General features: G+C 39.7%; 1 protein-coding gene across 2 annotated transcripts in view; it reads left to right on the top strand.

The window, feature by feature from the left end:
* The window catches only part of adam22 (ADAM metallopeptidase domain 22), a 94653-nt gene that overhangs the window by 73454 nt on the left and 1546 nt on the right, over positions 1 to 19653 (top strand). Inside the window, exons 15-30 of one of the 2 annotated variants that reach the window (XM_084726831.1) lie at positions 2791 to 2890; positions 2971 to 3042; positions 3850 to 3942; positions 5101 to 5181; positions 5287 to 5337; positions 5418 to 5481; positions 5612 to 5717; positions 5810 to 5929; positions 6152 to 6320; positions 7682 to 7793; positions 8541 to 8631; positions 9490 to 9543; positions 9979 to 10179; positions 10607 to 10707; positions 12654 to 12720; positions 18486 to 18609. In XM_084726831.1, the coding sequence (XP_084582957.1) occupies positions 2791 to 2890; positions 2971 to 3042; positions 3850 to 3942; positions 5101 to 5181; positions 5287 to 5337; positions 5418 to 5481; positions 5612 to 5717; positions 5810 to 5929; positions 6152 to 6320; positions 7682 to 7793; positions 8541 to 8631; positions 9490 to 9543; positions 9979 to 10179; positions 10607 to 10707; positions 12654 to 12720; positions 18486 to 18609 (1606 nt within the window). The remainder of the gene's footprint in view (positions 1 to 2790; positions 2891 to 2970; positions 3043 to 3849; positions 3943 to 5100; positions 5182 to 5286; positions 5338 to 5417; positions 5482 to 5611; positions 5718 to 5809; positions 5930 to 6151; positions 6321 to 7681; positions 7794 to 8540; positions 8632 to 9489; positions 9544 to 9978; positions 10180 to 10606; positions 10708 to 12653; positions 12721 to 18485; positions 18610 to 19653) is intronic. The other variant, XM_084726832.1, reaches the window with a different exon arrangement.

Genomic DNA, 19653 nt, shown 5'->3' with positions numbered 1-19653 from the left:
AGGACGCTCAAACAGATCAATCAATTATATTACACATTATCTAGATTTAAAGGTCCAGTGTGTAAGATTTATGGGGATTTACTGGCAGAATATGGCAGATATAGAATATAATATTCATTATGTTTTCATTAGTGTATAATCACCTGAAAATAAGAATCGTTCTCATTACCTTAAAATGAGCCGCAGGTCCTCTTCCACAGAGGCAGCCATGTGTTAAACCACCATTTTTCTACATTAGCCTAATAATAACAAGTCAAAGACAGGTTCTAAATACCGATTTCACGTTTTTCTCTGACAAGCTTGGAAGGGGAAAGTGTTGCAAGTTTGCTGGGAGATGCCACTAAATCCTACACGCTGGTCCTTTAAAGTATAAGGCTGGCATTATTTAATATATTTCAGATCTCATGAAAAGACAGTCTGTCAATACTTTCCAAAACTATCCTTACCCAATCTGTGGTTCTCATCCACAAGCTCATTTGTTCCTACTAAGGGACACAACATCTGTAAAATCAGTCACAGATGCATAGTTTTATTTTTAAAAACTTTTCCACGACACAGAGAAGTGAGCTATATCCAGCTTTGGCTACATAAACAATACTTAATACTGTAGTAAGAACTCACTTTTCATGGGATTTAATGACAGTAAAAATGTGTAGACGACTTGCTGAGAGAAGCATCCCTGGAAGGGGAAAGTGACGTGAGTTGTTTGCAATCTGCAAGCTCACTGCTAGATGCCAGGAAATCCTACACACTGGTCCTTTTAATTAAATATTTTTTGATCCAATAAATTAAAATAGTCCGAAATATTATCTGTAACAAGGACATACGGTCAAAACAGAAATATCATTCACTGTAAAATTCAGCAGTAATGCACACATAAGTGAATGATTGTGGCTCAAACACTGCTGAGCCTCCACTAGATGGTAACAGGCTGACTGTGAATGAATGAATGAATGAATGAATGAATGAATGAATACATAAGGTGCTTCACATACATAATTAAATAAATCTACACAGGCAATCTGCAGGCAAATAATATAGCAGTATTTATGTTTAAATCTTTTGGAGTTAGGGTTGCAGCAGTATAAGATTTTCACATAAAAACAAGAAGACATATTTTCCTTCTTGCCTGTAGTGCTAGTTATCCATCTAGGTTAAGCTGATGTGAGGTGTAGAGTTTTGGTTTTGTGCCCTGACAACTGTCATTTACAGTTTAAAATTCTTCTTTAAAAAGATCTGTAGTTCATGTTGTTTTTTTTCTTTGGAAATGCACTGTACGCTGAAAGTAAGCAGGAGTGGAGAATTTTTTTTTTTTTTTGAAAGAATCGCTGATTCTGCCTATGTTCTCAATTATTGAAGGCGAAAGCTCATTTCAGTCGATTTTCAATTTAATATTAAAATTGCGACACCTGTAGTAGCTAAGCTAATGCAGATTGTATGTTGATGTCAGTTTTTATGCCATGGTATACCAAGAAAACGCTATACCGGTGCAACCCTTTGCATACTTTGATCAAATGGTCTGATGTGCTGTGAAATGAAAGGTCTTTATCACTGCTGAATAATATAATAATAATATTGGTCCACATGGCAACAATTGCATTTCTTCTGGTGACCAGTTAATCATTCAAGCACGTTTCATTTTTGTTTTGACCCCTTATTACTGTTTGAGAGGGGCATAAACACTACAAGATTTTGACAAGATTAAGCAAATTTACAAAATAAAAGATGGAAATCACATATGACATGTATATGGTCAATAGTCGGGAGAACTTTAAACCTGATTAGTTCAGGAAATCTACCTGAAATATTGTAGTGTACGTCATCCATCATCCAGGCGTCATTACTGGCTCTTTATACAACCATTATCCCTGTAGGTGGCTTCATTTAGTGTCATTTCACATCAAATAATGACGACCTCTCACGGCCCCCGGCTCTCACTGAGACTGTCTGTTATTGCATTGTCTCCTGTGTCAGTGTTGATGAGCAGAAACACTCCAGTTAAACATGTGCCAGCAGCATAATCAGCATGAATCCTGATGCTGCAGCACAAGGAAATAACATTTAAGTGCTGCTCAGGTTTGGCTTGATGTCGTTAAGAGCATGGGAATGAATACAAGATATTTGATTGTTATAGATTTGCTCAAATACTTAAGAAAACTGTTTGGGCTCCAGGTAAATCAAGCCATGTTTTATATTTTTACTGTTAGTAAATCAATCCCATGAGGCCGATCTGTAGAGTTTCATTTCTGTTCTCTGAGTATTTCATGAACATTTGTTTGATATTGTGGCTATTAAGTGACACAGTATGACACAATAATGCAATAACTGTTCAAAAGTGAATCATCCACAATATTCAAGTTCATTTCCAGGACAAATTCATAAATGCATCTTACTGTAGACTCCATTTACATCCTACATACTCCATATCTCCATATGATCCTTACAATCCTAGCCATACTGTATATCTAAGGATCTCCTCTGAACTGTAAGTATGGTAAACCTGTCATAAAAGCTGAGATATTCATGTGTCTGTAAGAAATACAAACTTTATTAAAATATGACAAACTTGGCACTTGGCATGATCTGTAGCACTGAAATTAAATGCCAGGTATGATAAGTCAATTTATGTGGGTAAAAACATTCAAAATATATTTTTTCCACCAGTTGTTAACTGTGTTTTTTCCTGTAATGTGTTATTCGGGAGCAAGCCCTCACTCTCCCACTATTATCTGAGCATGCTCTGTCTGTACTGTATCCACGGTAACAGCATAATATGGTTGTGTTGAACAGTTTCTACCTGCCGAAGAGGTTCTCCGACTGCAACGTGGAGGAGTACCATAACTTTCTGAACAGCGGTGGAGGAGCCTGTCTGTTCAACAAACCTCTGAAGGTACGTCACACAGCTACATATACGTATATACAGTGTCTCCTCAGTAGATTGAGTGTTAATTCTGCCCTTTTACCCCTCAGCTGTTGGACCCTCCTGTGTGCGGAAATGGCTTTGTGGAGCCTGGAGAGGAGTGTGACTGTGGCAGCCCAGCAGTAAGTTTAAGGACTGTAGATCTCTGGTTCCCAACCTTGGGGTCCTGACCCCCTCTATGGGTCGCTAAAGCTTTGCAGGAAGTCACGATGCCTTTATGATTCTAAGGGCTGTGAGAAAACTTTTTTTTTAACGCACTGTATATACACACTAGGCCTACATCTCAATATTTCATTCATTATTGTGAAGAAAACTTAATTAAATTGTTATTTTTAAACTTTAGATTATTCTTTAAGATAAATTCTTATATAATGATGGCGTCTGTCTGATGGCAAAGTTAAGTGGTGAAAATATCCTAAATATAGTGTACGCTTTCACTGCAGACCCTGTCCACAGCAGTTCATTGCTTAGCTTCCTACAGCAGAAATCCTACTGCCTCTCCAAACCAGGGCATCTACTCTAGATTATACACTGAGTATGAATAAGTATCTCAGACAACCCCACAAAGTCCGAACTATCCCTTTAAATACTGTAGATGAGGCTGGATGGATGTACTATCCTAAAAGGGTACCTGGATGATCATCCAAGGTCAAAGCGATGGGCTAATTACCTGACAACAAAACCATTTGCTGTGTCAGACTTTGTCTAATAAGAGCTAATGTAAAGTAATGAAGTAATTTCATTGGAGAAATCAAGGCGCTGCATACACAGTGTTACCAGTTATTACATGATCCTCGAGTGTGTCCAGAGAGACCTCTGTTTAAATGCATTATACTGTTAAATGAGATAATGTGTTGCATAAATGACAGAAACAGCTTGCATCAAATCAAAGGAAGACAGCTCAGGGCATTTTCTTGCTGGTCCTGTAGGAGTGTGCCAGAGAGGGAGGAGCCTGCTGTAACAAGTGCACCCTGACCCAAGGCTCCAAGTGCAGCAACGGACTCTGCTGCAACAACTGCCAGGTACAGAACAGACTGAAGCTATTTTATTTAACGACTACTTTATGTTGTATCATGTTAAACAAAGATACAAAGTATATGTGGCACCGGGCAGTGCCCATTTCCACTTGGACTTACTTACATCTTTGGTTTTGAAACTGCTAACAAAGCAATCTTGCACAGAATTACAGTAGAGATGCTGCTGTAAAACGGGAGACCAGCTGGAGCTGGTAGTTCCACTACAACCTTCATCGTTTCATATTGTTCTCCTGCCGACCCCAGCTTCATGCATCCCTGAACACACACATTCAATTTTTAACGCCTATATAGTGTAGGGAGAACATCATGAGTGATAAAAATGATTTATTTAAATTTAGTAAGTTCCACAGAATAATTTGTTTTGATTGATTTAAATGTGAAAAAAAATATTGCTAAACTGACAACAGCCTCTGTCTTTGTCCCCTTCAGAGCATAAGGCACAAAAATAAAAGAAGAGATAACAATGAGTAAAATGTCTCAAAATCTCTCTTTTCCCTTTTTTTTCACCAAAGTCAGGTCTTGAAAAAACTGAAAGCACGGGAACAATAAATTAAATGCAGGCTTACAGGCACTGTGTGTGTTGAGGAAGTAAAGATGTGCACCTGCACCGTTGTTATGCCAGGGCAGAGTTACAGTACAGGAAGTTGCATAGCTTGTTTGACTTGCTGTCTGTATTATTGGATTAAAATTGAACATCATGAAACATCACATCATTTTACTCAATAGATTTTTGCAAGAAACGACTGCCTGGCAAAACCCCACGGCCTCGATATCAGACAGTCAGCTGCAGCTGAAGTTGACATTAGCCAGCAGTAACCAAACAGTTTGGGGAAAAGCAGCTGAGTTCTCTCCAGCACAGATAGAAAAACCTGCAGGTCTGTGGGCACAAACACACTGGAACAATTTAGAAGCAATTTATAACTCTTGTTCATGTTGACCTAATATTATTAAATGTGTTTACTTGTTGGAAATGCGGCAGGCAGCTGCTGTCCCCTCTTCACTTTACTGTGTACTGGAGTCTTTTAGTGGTATGAGGTAGTGGACTGTACTGTCCTACTTTCACCCCTGGTTGTTGACTTGCAGGCGGGTACACAGACGTGTCTTAGATTGAGTCTGTTTGATCTTTATTGCATGCTGCTACAGATGGAGTTCATGGGAGTTGTGTGCAGAGAGGCGGTGAATGACTGTGACATCCCAGAAAACTGCACAGGCAACTCCAGCCAGGTGAGCACAAACTTCCCTCACACCGTTTCCTGCAGCTGGAGCAATTCTTAATATTGGCTCGTAGAGTAGAAAACAGTATCTCTGAGGCTTTCTGTGTTTTTGCAGTGTCCACCAAATGTGCACAAGATGGATGGCTACACATGTGAAAAGGACCAGGTGAGATGTTTAACAAATGCTACTGTACAGGTGATGCTGCACAGCTGATGTTGTGTGACGCCCAGTATTTCTCTGTACAGGGTCGCTGCTTCAATGGACGGTGCAAAACCAAAGACAGACAGTGCAAGTACATTTGGGGAGAGAGTAAGTGTAATATTTCTTTGTACAAATCAATTCTGTATCGACAAACCTGAACATGCATTTTCCAAGATTGTGGCAGTGATGAACTCCCCAAGATCTTAATGTTCATCGTGTTTCATTGTTTTCCTCTCAGAGGCAACAGCGGCCGACAAGTTCTGTTACGAGAAGTTAAACATCGAAGGGACGGAGAAAGGCAACTGTGGGAAGGACAAGGACACGTGGATCCAGTGTAACAAACAGTGAGCCAGTCTTCTCTGATCCCTCACTGTGCAGCTCTTTTGTCATCTTATTTTGCTCTCTGTGATCATCGTTTTCATCTTTTGTATTTCAGGGATGTTCATTGTGGGTACCTGCTGTGCTCCAACATCTCACCTGCCCCGCGACTGGGAGAGCTGCAGGGAGGGCTGACCTCTTTTTCAGTAGCCCGACACAGTGCTTCTCTTGACTGCAGGTACACACCACTGAGGAAAAACACTTAAGCCCAAATCAGCAGTCAGTCGGTGATATATCTGTCATCTCAGGACTAGTTTTGTTTGCTATTTTTGTATTTAAAAACTACTGTACACAGCTGATATCAGTCTGTACTGTACTGTGTTAACAGACCATGCTGCCATGTCTTCTATTCCGTCATTATGGTCAATTCAGCACATTAAGTACTGTGTTTGTTGTGCAGTGGTGCTCATGTCCTGATCGATGGAGACACTGACCTGGGATATGTCGAGGACGGGACGGCCTGCGGGACGGACCGCATCTGTTTCAATCACAAGTGTCTCCCCATCCAACAGTTCAACTTCAGCACCTGTCCTGGGACCACCGACAAGGCCGTCTGCTCCGGACATGGGGTACACACACACACACACACACACACATACACAGAGTAACATTCAGCTCAAGCTGTTACCATGATTAGATAAGAGTTATATTGGCTTTCTGATTTATCGACTTGGTATTAATGTAATATCAGATGTCAGTGTTCCCATATTAAAGAGGTTACTCTCTTTCATATCGTGACTATTCTGTCACGCAACATTTTTAATCGAGTATCTTGGACCACACTTGAATTTAAACTTCAAATACAAATGAGGAAAACTCCTTTTCAATAATTCATTAAGTTTGTCAGTTAAACCCTGACATGTTTTAATACACATTTTTTTAGATGCCAAAAATCTCTTGAACCCAGAGTGAATGTATGCCGAATACTGCTCTTACTATAATATGCAGAATATTAAGAGGCAACAAATAGTTTTATGTTTTATAAGTTAAGTTATATATTATGTATATTTGATCCTTTTTCATTATTCAAGGTTAATATGATATATAGATACATCTATTTTGTTATATTTGTGTATTTTTTAATTTACATTTATCCATGAAAATTTAAAATACCAGTAAAGTGTACTGTTTCAGTCTGATGATATTCTTAAACTGCCTCCATTATATATCTTTGTCACAAGTGTTTGATAACCACCCTTGAGAAATTATTGCATTGTGTTTATGTATATATTCTCTCTATATATTATATTCTAAAGCCTCCAAATAGTTTATAAGGCTTCTAATTTTAGTTTTATGACCAGTATAAACAGTCCCACTAGAGACCCTGACCACAGACTTTAGAAACAGTCATTTGTTCAGATTGAGCTCACTAACAATAATGTTATTGACTAAATATGTGGACTACACAATTTAAAACATCAAACTACTTCTCAAACTACTTCTCTTGAATAATATATCAAGTAGTACCATATTATTTGTTGACAGTAAGCGTGGCTTAGTATCAGTATTTTTTGTAATGTAACAAGAGAATTCCTCTGATAACATGTTTTTATTTCTGATTATTTTTGAGTATCAGCATAAAATTTTATCAGTTTTATCATTAACAGTGCCACAACCCAGCTCAAAGCTGAACAAATAAATGTGACAAAAAATAAGTTTATTCTATATAATATTAAAAGCAATTAAGATAATAAAATAAAGATAAATGAAAAACAAAACCAAACAGGGTGCAAACTAGTTGACACCTCACTGGCAGACAGGTGAGCTGCATCTCCCAAATGGCCTGACTCCGCCCACCAGGCACCTGTGGGGGAGAGTCCTGCTCGGAGGGTCATCACAACAACTTTAGTTTAAAAAATACCTGAAATTTGAAACCTTGCCAAAATCATTAGTAGTTTTTTTTTAACTGTTGTCTATCTTGCTGCTGAAGGTGTGCAGCAGCGAGCTGAAGTGTGTGTGTTACCTGGGCTGGACAGGAGAGGACTGTAACGCCACGTCTCCTCTCAGTTATCTCGTGGTGGGACCCACTGCCCCAGTTTCAGGTAGACATGTGAACACTCACTATTTTTTTGCCTCTATCCACACCTCTCTTCATCTCACATTTTCTGCACCTTTTCTCATCTTCTCTGCTTTCTCCATAACTCTCAATTCTTTCAACCCCACTTCATCTCCTTCAGTCCAATTCACAAATGTTATGTTGAATATTTAAGCTTATTTTTGCTTTTTTGTTGCATTTCTCATTATTTTAGCGTCTGTGTTTGGTTCATGTCAGCTCATTAAAACCAGCTGCATTTGTATTCACTGAACCATGCATGTCACTCTTTTCGTTTGTCATTATTTTCACACTCATTCTTTGTCGACAGGCTGATGTCTTTGACGGAGTGACTTGAGGTCAGATTTGAGTTCCTTTTCATTGTATTTGTCCTGTCGTTGATGTCATTTCCTGGTCTACCTTCTCTCTCACCCCGACTTCAGCTCACCTCGTTCGGTTTATTCTATGATTGAGTTTAAAATAAGAAGTAGTTTTTAAATGTTTTCCTGAATGGGAACCTACTGCACATTCCCCTCAGAGTAGTGCTGAGGGGTGACAGCAGTTTGGTTGTTCTCAGTTTCGTCCCCCTTGTTCTCCTTTGACACTTTTCCTGCTAAATGTACTGTGTTTTTGTGTTCTGCTGCAGTGTTTTGTGGTCTGTGTGTCCCCCCTGTGTCCACATGACTCAGGAAACAAGAGACACCTATCCAATTAACACACATTCGGCACCCTGCTCTCCTCTCTCCCTCTGTCTCAGGTATCACCAGTACCAACATCATCATCGGGGCCATCGTAGGCTCCATCCTCTTCCTCGCCCTCATACTGGCTGTGACAGCCTGGTGTTACAAGTGAGTGTCCCTGCAGCCTGCACGTGTGATGCTTCAGAAAAAAAAGCACTGAAGCATGTTTCTACTACAAACAATAATGTTTTTTTTTCTTTCTTTTTATCTTTTTATTCCTCTGAATTACAAAATAGTTTTAGACTTTAAAGGGGTAGTTCAGGTTATTTGAATTGGGGTTGTATTAGGTTCATATTCATAGTCAGCATGTTACCCACGGTAGGTGGCAGTTGACACATGTCCAGTTTGGAGAAGCAGCAAGAGTACCAGTGTAGGAAGCTAAGCAATAAACTGCTGTAGACAGGTCAGCAACAAAATATATTTCACACACCTGAAAAAAAATCCACTTTAAGTTTCAATGTGTGCTATATTTAGAATATTTTCTCCACTTTTCATTGCAATCAAATAGACTTTTAATGACAGAACAATGATACTTTATAAACCAAATATCACTCTCTCCAAAGCAACCACACTCCAGTGTCAAAACCAGTAATTTAATTTTATTTTTTGTAGCTTTAACCTGTCGGAAAAGGTTGCCTGATGGCAAGATAAAGTTCTATCTAAAATCCTATTTTTTAAGTTAGTTTTTTTTACATGGCTAAAATATGTTTTACTGGGGTGTGTCCACTATCATCTATTGTAATTAATACACTGAACACAAACTATCTACGTCTAAAAATGATTCACACAAACCAAAAAATGAAATCCGTCTTTGGTTGAAGTGGTCACAATAAATGTGGAACCAATCACAAGGGGTCACTAGAAGTTATTGATCTGATTTATAGGGCCACAAGTCAACAAGGCAGGGATTAATACATTTGACAAAAGTTATTGTTGAACTGAAGATTCTCATACTTCTCTTCACAGGAGCTACAAGCAGAGACGCTATGTTGAGTCTGAGGTTCACAGACGATTCTGCCGGTTTGCTCACTTTCACTCTATTTAAATGTGTTGCTTTTAAGTTGATTTTACATTATAAAGCAATGGTGTATTATTATGTTGTATTTATGTTTTTGGTACAGTGGTTTTAATTATTGCATGAAACAAAATCCAGGGTAATAATCATAAGTATTTGATTGAAACAGACCTCTTTCTCTTGTTGACACTTGTTCTCTTGTTGTTGTCCTGCAAAAAGACCACTAGTGGAACAAGTACTCAAATTATCAGTATTACAGGGTGAATTTTTTTGTTACAGTTTACTTAGTTATAATCACCAAATACAGTTTTAGTATCAAATATGAAAGTAAGTTAAAATATGAAAAATGGCCCTATTCAAAATGTCATATTATTGGAAGGTGAATTTCTTCCTGTATTCACTGTTGTTTCCTGACTAAAAGCATTCTGTTGTGTTTCCAGACAAATGCCCCCAGGTGACTATGTAACAAAGCCTGGGGATGCAGACTCATTTTACAGTGACATGCCTCCGGGCGTCAGCACAAACTCCGGCTGCAGCTCCAAGAAGAGGTCAGCCTGCCTGTCGCACCTGCAGATTTGCACCCTGTCCTTCACCCCCTCCATCCCATCCATTTCTCAGAACATCTCACTGTTTGGCTTCAGGTGTGCCATCTCATCATCACTCATTCATTTGCTGTGTGTGTGTGTGTGTGTGTTGTATTCTCTAAATCACTGGCGTGTTCTTGTGCCTTAATATCATGCTTCGTTACCATCTTGGCTTTCATTATGCATCTCCTTCTGTCAACATTTTGGAATTGAACCAGAATGTTCAGAATTAGAAACGCTTTGCCAACAGAGAATCGAGGAGAAAATGTCACTCTCTCATATCATGTCACATTCGGCTGTCATGGTATTGTTCCATGGGTTCATAATTTTACCATCTGCTGGGAGAGTGTCTTCATTTATGCCAGCCTCTCCCTCGTCTCCACTAGTGCCACAGGAGCCGGTAGCAACTCAGACGCAGTGTCCTACTAATTAATATTGTGCCCATGCCGTGTGTGTGTGTGTGTGTGCGTGTGTCTGTGTGTAGATCTAATGGCCTGTCCCACTCATGGAGTGAGAGAATCCCAGATGCCAAACACATCTCTGACATCTGTGAAAATGGGCGACCGAGGAGCAACTCATGGCAAGGTAACGTACAAATCCCCCACTTAGACCCCGTTTACACCTGGTATTAAATGGGATCTGTACTTAGATATGTTATTTTGGATTGCCTTTATGTTTACTCCTGGTACTTTACATGCATTCTTGTTTACTCATTAGGGCCCAAGCACCAACTGGTACAGTGATCCTTTTGAAATGTAAGGAATGATTGGCATTTTTAGTGCCTAAATGTGCTTGAAAACTCATGAAACTTGGCATTAAAATCAGATGTAGTGAAAATGTACGTCTGGTATGGGTTTTGCATATGAGCATGGCAAAATGACTCGACCACGCCCCCTAAACAGCAGCCCCTGAAGCACCTTTTACCTAGATCAGGGGTCTGCAACCTTTATTATCAAGAGATAATTCTTTGACCAGAAATGAAAAAAAAATCTCTCCAGAACCGCAAGTATTAAATTCTCTATTTTTGGGGGGCAATTTGGCATCCATAGCTGACCTAATGAGACTCAAGACCAGCTACCAGCAAAATTTAGAGGAAAACCTAACCTTTATTCATTTCCAAATAATTTTTTGTCAGCCACTGGAGAGAGGCACATGAGCTGCATGCAGCTCGAGAGTCACAGTTTGCAGATCCCCAGCCTAAATGCACCAACACCACCGTGTATCATGTCCAAATTCGGTGTCCGGTTCGGTGTCCAGTAGTGAGGCCGTGGGTGGGGTGCGAGGGCCTGTTCATCGCCACTCACAGCTTTAACTGAGATTGGATCTGCAAATTAGTAATTTGAGGTGGCAGCAAATCAGCCCCAGACTTCCTTCAAAAAGTTGTTGAGTTTGGGGAAACTGTCTACAACATATTCTTAATTATTTGCCCCCTCTTGTGAAATTTTCAAATGTAATGCATGAAGTCATTCCTTTCATTGTATTAAAAATATTGTTAGTTTGTCCCGGTGTGTTGCAGTATCGGCGTGTAGACTATGACTACATAAATTATGCCTCATTAACAGCAGATGAGCTGCACAAATTAGTGCAGTGCACAATTTCACACACAATTATTTCAGTCTGTAGGTTATTCATTTTCCACTCTAGAATTTTTTCATGTTTCACGCAGTCCTGTTGAATAAGCATCTTTTGGCACTTTCATGTCACAGAAAGCACCAAAAGATTAGCAATTAGTACATCATTAATTAGAGGCATGTCTCTGTCAGCCGTCTTGCTTGCTCATCTCTAAACTTGAACTAAAATCTATATTTTATGTTAGATAAAAACATAAAAACAAAAAAACATCTCTGTCAATGTTATGTTGTGTACAGACGCTAGCATGTTGTATGGATTGCATTTACCTACCCACCTAAGGTCCAAACACAATCTCTGCCTCCAGATGTGGTCAGGTGGATCCGATCACATTCAGATCACAATGCATTTACAGCTTGCATTAAAGCTGCTACGAGAACTTTCATATTTTGTTGATTATAGAAATATCTCCCCACTGATGGTGTCGTTAACTTACGTAGCTCATATAGAGGCATCAGTATTAAACTGAGAATGTTTCATAACCATTCAAAAACTCCTTGCAGTAGCTTAAACATGCATTTTTCATTATCTGGACAATGTGTCCAAATACAGATCACATTTTAATACCGGGTGTAATAAGTAATAAGGATAAGAAGAAACAGTTGTGCTTCTCTTTCACTTAGGCGCTTCAAACAGAAGGGCTGCAGTGTGTTGTTTCCCCAAAACAAAGGCAAGAAAAACGTAGCACACCTAGTAAAAAAAAAAAAAAAGAATTCAACTCTTGTTTTGATCATTATTGTAAATTTAATTTACAACATGAAATGTGGCATGAAGTCTTTGTCAGAGCCAAAATTAAGTCCTGAATTTTGGGGAAACAAATTTTCTCTCCTGCATTTAATATTATGCATGTAATTGTATATATTTCTAATTAAAGTGTGCATTTATGTTGTGTTTTTCTTCAGGAAATCTGAGCGGTAATCGTAAGAAACTGAAAGGAAAGAAGTTCCGCGCTCGCTCTAACTCCACAGAGTAAGTCCCGCCTGGCAAGTCGGTCACGTTGTGAGGTCAATGAATATTGTACATGGGACATGCAGATAAGGAGAAGCTCTAGTGGAAAACAAACTTGCTTAGTTCTTTCAAATGATAAAACTGGCCTTATTTTTTGTTTTATATTTTTTACGTCAACAAATTCCATAAAAAGACCAAAACAAAACAATAGATTAGTCTGTGTCCAAAGTCACTCACTACTCATTATATAGTCCACTGTATCATGACATTGCCATTTTGTAGTGCTGTCCGAATGTATAGAGAGAATTAGTAGGCTCTATGTAGTTGACTCAAAGTATCCCACAATGCATCATGAATGCATGCATACAACCAATAGTCACTAACCAAGCACTGTATACCATCATACACTGCACTGAAAGAAAAGCAATGGCAGTGACGTAATTAACGACACAGAGAGTGGTGACCGAAAAGTGTTTTTCATTCATTATATAGTGAGCTCACTACGTAGTTCTCAACACAGAAGTCCCTGGAGAGTGAGTAGGGAGTAGTGAATGATTTGTGACACAGCCTTACTTTCATACCTTTTCTGCTGCACTCAGTCTCAGGCCCACTGATTCCTACTGAAGATATAAAACATCACATTTAAAGGGTGCAGGTCTTCTTCCATGGAGGTTGCTATGTTGAACATCCATGTTCCTACAGAAGCACAGAATGGACAAAGCAAAACATTGTGGTTTCTCCTACATGCATGGAGGGTGAGGTGAATGGTATTCAGTTAGTTGCAATCCACAACCTCACCACTAGATGCCACTAAAGCCTAGAAAACAGGTCACAAGTATATAACTATAAATACATATAGTTTAATTTAAACAAATGCTAAATAATCTCATAAAACAGCTGTTGTTTTTAGTTTAATTAATTAATTTTCCTCAAACAGGGGTAAATAGTGTATTTGTTGGGACCTATTTTCACCTGAGGACTAATACATGTTTGGTCCCATAGAGATTATTTACAGCATTAACAGGAAGAGACTTGAAATAAACTGCAGTGCTGGAGTCAATGTGGCTATTTTATTTGTTTTTCATAGTTTTTGCACAACAATGGAGCTTTATGGCAGAGAGGAATAACTAATGTCAGGCTTTGGCTTCACAAAAACATTCTAGTCAGATCAATTAATTTTTGTTTTTGGTCTTTTCATGAGTTGACAGTCAGAAACGTAAGAATATTGCTGTCTTTATCCTTTAACAGGTGTAACATAGCTGTAAAAACAAATCTGGAGGAAGCGCTTCTCTCTAATTTAACTTTAGAAATAGAGAGAGGAGTTGCACAGAGTCAAGTCAGTGAGATCATGTTGTCTCTTGCAGTGTCTGTCTGCCTTGTGAAATCTTTACTCAACACTTGTACTGTGAACAAATACAGTATCTGCATATATGCCCGTCGACTGTGAATGAACAATGTGCATCGGCTGCCGCCCAGCCTGGCGTGTTGGTCTGTTTGTTTGTGGGTTTGAAGGTCTTGGCATATGAAATAGTCTGCAGTGCACCTGTTGTCGTTACAAGCATGAGACTGACTGAGCGGCGAGAAGCTAAACTGCTTGGAATGACGTGACATGTAACCAATATGCAACTGAGCCTGTGACACACGACACAGTTGTTTGTGATTTTCATGGTGCCGTTTTCATCTGAAACCACACGCAGGTCTGTCCGCCATCTTCTCACCATTTTCTCAATTGCATCTTGGTGTTTGTTCAGGATTATCTTTGCTCTGCTCTGCTTTCCTAAAATATTTCCTCTCCTTCCTCTCTCCCACCCCCCACCCCCAACACGTGCTTATTTCTGGAGATTTTGTCCTTTTTAAATTTCCTTTCCTTTCCTTCCTTTTCTCTCTTCTTCCCCCTCCTCCTTGTGTTGTGTCCATCACCCCCCTCCCTCCCTCCCTCACCCTCCCACAGGTATTTAACCCCTCGCTTCAAAACAGAGTTTTATGATGTAACTAAATGGGTAGAAGATGTGAATAGAAACACTCAAGGACCTTACCTTAGGTATTACCTCAGACCATGTCCTGTACCCCACACGCTTGTCTAAAAATCCCCTCACTTTTGGTTTGATTTGTGGCTTGGTCAAAGAAAGTAACGAATACAACCCCAGTTCCAAAAAAGTTGGGACATTGTGAAAGATGTAAATAAAAACAGAATGTGATCATATTTTTCAACTTACATTCAATTTAATACAGTACAAAGACAAGATATTTAATGTTCAAACTGATACTTGAAAGGCTCAATCGTTTACAGGCAAAGATTGGGCGAGGTTCATTGCTTGGTAAAAAACCCACTGCCCGTGATCTTTGACCCCTCTCCTTTAAAAAACCCTGTAATTGTAAAAATGATGCTACATGGGCTCAGGAAAGGTTAAAGAGGGGAAGCACCACCCAGATTCATTTCAGAAGCCACCACCTGTGATGGTATGGGGGTGTGTTAGTGCCCATGGCATCATGGCTAACTGTCTATGACCGTCTTTTTCAGAGACGTCCCTGCTTATTCCAGAAAGACGATTCCAGGACACATTCTGCATGTGCCTGTATGTGTTGCAACACAGCTTCATAGTAAAAGAGTTTAGGCACTAGACTGACCTGCCTGCAGTCCAGACCTGTCTCCCTTTGTTGTTGTAGCTTCATAATGCACCACACATTTTCAGAGACCCCAGACTGTTGAGCACCTGAAGTTGCATATCAAGCAAGAATGAGAAAGAATTTCACTTTCAAAACTTCAGCAATTAGAGTCCTCAGTTAAAGGTAAACATGCTCCTGTCCCAGTTTTTTTGGAACTTGTTGCAGGCATCAAAGTTTTGAACATTAAATATTTTGTCTTTGTACTCTATTCAACTGAATATAGTTCAAAACATTTTTGCAAATCATTGCATCCTGTTTTTTTGACATTTTACATAATGTCCTAACTTTTTTGGAATTGGGGTTGTAGCTACAATCTGGGCGTTCAAACGTAATATTTTAGAGAAAGTGTTGTTGACAGATGGCATGGGGTTGCTGCTGAGCATTAAAAAAAAAGAAATTGTGAGGTTTTTCTGCTTTACATTATAATATATCCTATTTTATGTCATTCTTCCTTTTAGTTTGAGTGAAGACTAATTTCTTTGCTGCACTTTACTTTGCAGATTTTTCTTTTCAGCTGTATTGTATGGATAATGGCTCTTACTGCCTGTGCTAGTGTTAAAATTATAATACAGTCATGTTCTTCCTAATTTCTCCTTATTCCCTTCTTTGCTTCTTCTCCCCCTCAGTCTCTTGTTGCCTCTGCATGTCGTGTCGTTCTGTCTGTGAGTGTCTGTGTGTCGACCCTGCCTCGCTCCCGGCGACCTCACGTGCATCATCAGTGTGATGTCACTGCCAAGCCAAACGTTTTGGGCCCCGCACTGACATCATCACTGTCTGCCGTGATAAACAGTAGATAACCAGTCCGATTGTGTTTAAGGTCTATAGATAATTGCAAATTAAAGCCACAAAGTTTCCTTGACAACAAGAAAGCTCATGGGCTCCGTAGAGCGCCGGTCCCATGTCAACACACCGACTGTTTCTTCACTTCTACGAGCTAAACGTCACCGAACAGTCAATCAGCACTGTAATCTATAGACCTTCACTGTGTCCAGGATCACTTTCCTGCCCCTCCCCCTGTTATCACCCCACCTGAAGGACAGAAACCATCTAAGAGTGGAGAGATGTGGAGGCTTACATTGGTGAGCCCTGGCTACAGTATGGCTGAACAATTCATCAAAATATTATCGAAACAGCAATATCTGAATATCAGATATCCAATAAGATTACATCAGCTCTAGTGAACAATGAATATACAGTAGGCATTTCTTTCTTTCTAGTAGAAAAGAGAGTAGTTCTGGTAGATTCTACAGTGGTTCCCATAAATTCTACTGCAGAAAGAAAGCAGTTCTCACATGAAACTGCTCACAACAAGGTCTGTGGATTATCTTGAGTGACCGGGTCGTAGTTTCTGAAAAGAGAAAAATGAATAAGGGTCAATGACTTGTAATTTACGTAAAAGATTGCACCCTTCCTCTCAGTCACTACTTCCCGACGCCTGGCCTGCTGTGCTTGGAGCTAAATGTTAAAATCAGCGTACTTGCAATGACAGTACTAAAATTTTATTTAAGTTTTTTAGCCATAAACCAAAGTATTGGACGACCTGATGATGTACTTGATGAGTTAAAGGGATGTTTCAGATTATTTGAAGTGAGGTTGTGTGCTAAACGAAACAGTTTTAGACTTTAAAGGTATAGTTTGGATTAACTAAAGTGGGTTTGTATCCATTGTCAGTGTATTACTTACCGCAGATCACAGTTGACACACCAGTTAGGAGAGGCAGCAGGAGCGCCAGTGTAGGAAGCTAAGCAATGTGCTGCTGTGGACAGAGTCAGCAACAAATGTATTTTAGCTGCTTCAAAAAGGATCCACCTAAAAAGATCTCTATCAGTTTAAGTATACACCATATTTAGAATATTTTCGCCACTTTACCTTGCTGTTAGACAGATTTTTCCTATAGGAAACTGTCACTATATGAGCAAAATATTGCTCTCTCCCACTCAACCACTCGATAACACAAACACTAACAGATCAAAGCAGTGGTAGACCAGCAACTCCCATCTTCTGCAAACTAAAATGACTGATTTCGCCAATGATGTCTGGCTGAATGAGAAAATAATTGTAAGGGTTCGCTAAAGGCACTACAATTTGTACTAATGAATGTTTGTACCACATTATGGCAATCCATCCGATAATCATCTCACTCAAATCACAGATGCAAAACTCATGTCAGCAGAAGAGGAAAAGTGAGAGGATCACCAAAGTCTGTCGGATTCTTCCTCAGGGGACCATGAAAATTTAGCCAAAACAGTTTAGTGAATCACTCAATTATTCACTGCAAATTCTTAAGTAATGTATATGGGAAATCACTGTGGTAAAAAAAAAGCACTTCTGGAACCAATGGTCCGCCTGCCTTCCCACTCTCTCCACTACTTTGACTATTCCAGGTGTTTCCGATCACCGCAGCAGTGGTGTCAACAAACTGCTGAACATGGGACGGGCTTTCTGTGGCTGTTTTCACTGGACAGGACCTCAGTCTGTTGTTCTCACCCAGCTCCGGTCTGGTCTGCTGTCCCAGTCACCTCATCATACTCACTGCTCCCAGCATTCCTCATTTAAACACACACACACACACACACTGATCTAACTTAACAAGACTACACACTTTCTGACAGCTGACAACAGAAGTTACCTCTTTGTTACCGAGTGGCTAAAGGTGAATTTCTACAAATTCTTGTTTGTGTGTCAGTGCCCAAGGATAGAAACAGTAATGCTGTGGCAGGATGAAGCATGTGAGTTGTAGGAAACTATGACTATGTCCACACCGCTGCTGGGAAATGTGTACTGTTGTGTGCAGAGGTACCTACTGTGTACAGAGGTTGTCCCTAAAAGCTGAGCTATGGTCGCACTTGTTTATCTTTTTAATAGATTTTTACATGATCTGTGCTTTTGGAGCACAGCAGTAAGCGCTTTTAAGATCAACCTCTCTCTGTAGGAAGGTGAAATCTAAATAATTAGAGCAGCTCAAGGAGGATGTTGCCCAAAGTCACAGATCTAACATTAGCCCAACTTCCTGAATCGCTCACCTCATTTATCCGCCTGTGTCTTTGGCCAACTTCATCCTAAACCAACCAGAATATAAGAGGCAATATTTTAATAATATCTGTTCTTCTCTTCCTCAGGACGCTATCCCCTGCCAAGTCTCCCACTTCCTCTACAGGATCTATTGCATCCAGCAGGAGGTACCCGTACCCCATGCCCCCCCTCCCCGACGACCAGAGGAAAGCCAACAGGCAGAGCGCCAGGGCAAGTATCGATCAGGAATGCATTACATAAAATTTAAAAATGATCTCCACCATATTTGATGGTGTTCAGCCTTTTCAAAAACAAAATTGTCACTGCGGTTAAAAAACTGTTTGGTCTCCCACTTGCTGCACACAAAGGTGCATATTAACATGGCAGTCTAGCCGCTTCTATATATAGTCTATATAGTCTTGTAATACCAGACAATCATAGATCTTACTGACTAGCAATCGTCTGGGATTTCAAGAATGCAAAGTAGATTATTGTAGATAATTGTAGAATGGCGACATATCTGACAACAAACGATGCTCTGCCCCCATTCTCCTCAGTGTTAAGCACACAGCGTCAGTGTCAACATATGAAGGGCCGCCTTAAAAACTTTGTTTGTTGTTTTTTAATTATCTAGTTGCTTCCACCCAGTTTTAACAACAAAAGCTGGGAGATTGTCCTCTGTCTCTACTGAGCAAAGTGTTTGGAGACTAACGTGCAACAAAAATGTGCTTGTTTTGCCGCCGACTGGCTCAGATTATTATTATAAGTGTCTGACAAGAGTTTGTGAAGGACCCCCACAGAGACAGACCTTTTTGTTAGCGTGAGATCCTTTTTGTTTCATCAGAAACAGATGATTTACAGCTCTCGCCAAACCCACGAGACTCCATTTACAGGAATAGTAATTTCATCACCCAAAAACACACTTAAACTCAGCAGACACAAAATAAAACTCACCAGAATAATTTTGGTTCATCATTTCACTGTTCCAACAATCACCAACTCTGGACTGGTTGAAATAAACCCTTAATTCACATTGGTAGATGTGAAAATATTGTTGCTGTACACGCAGTTTATACCTGTTGCTTCTGCATCAAATTGCTCCTCTCCCAATATTTTGAGATCTAATGTACTAAAGTCAGGTCTTTGGTTATTCAGGCCAAACAAGAGTTGGTGGTGAAAATGACTGTTTCTGTAAAAGGAGTTTGGTGGCCTTGGCGAGAGCAATAAAACATCTGCTGGTGGTTGAACAAAAAGGATCTTACTTTTTAACAACAA

Source organism: Lutjanus erythropterus, chromosome 9 (assembly GCF_056507025.1).
Source record: "Lutjanus erythropterus isolate fLutEry1 chromosome 9, fLutEry1.hap2, whole genome shotgun sequence".
Lineage (NCBI taxonomy): Eukaryota > Metazoa > Chordata > Actinopteri > Lutjaniformes > Lutjanidae > Lutjanus > Lutjanus erythropterus.
This window is presented reverse-complemented; position numbering and strand designations above follow the sequence as displayed.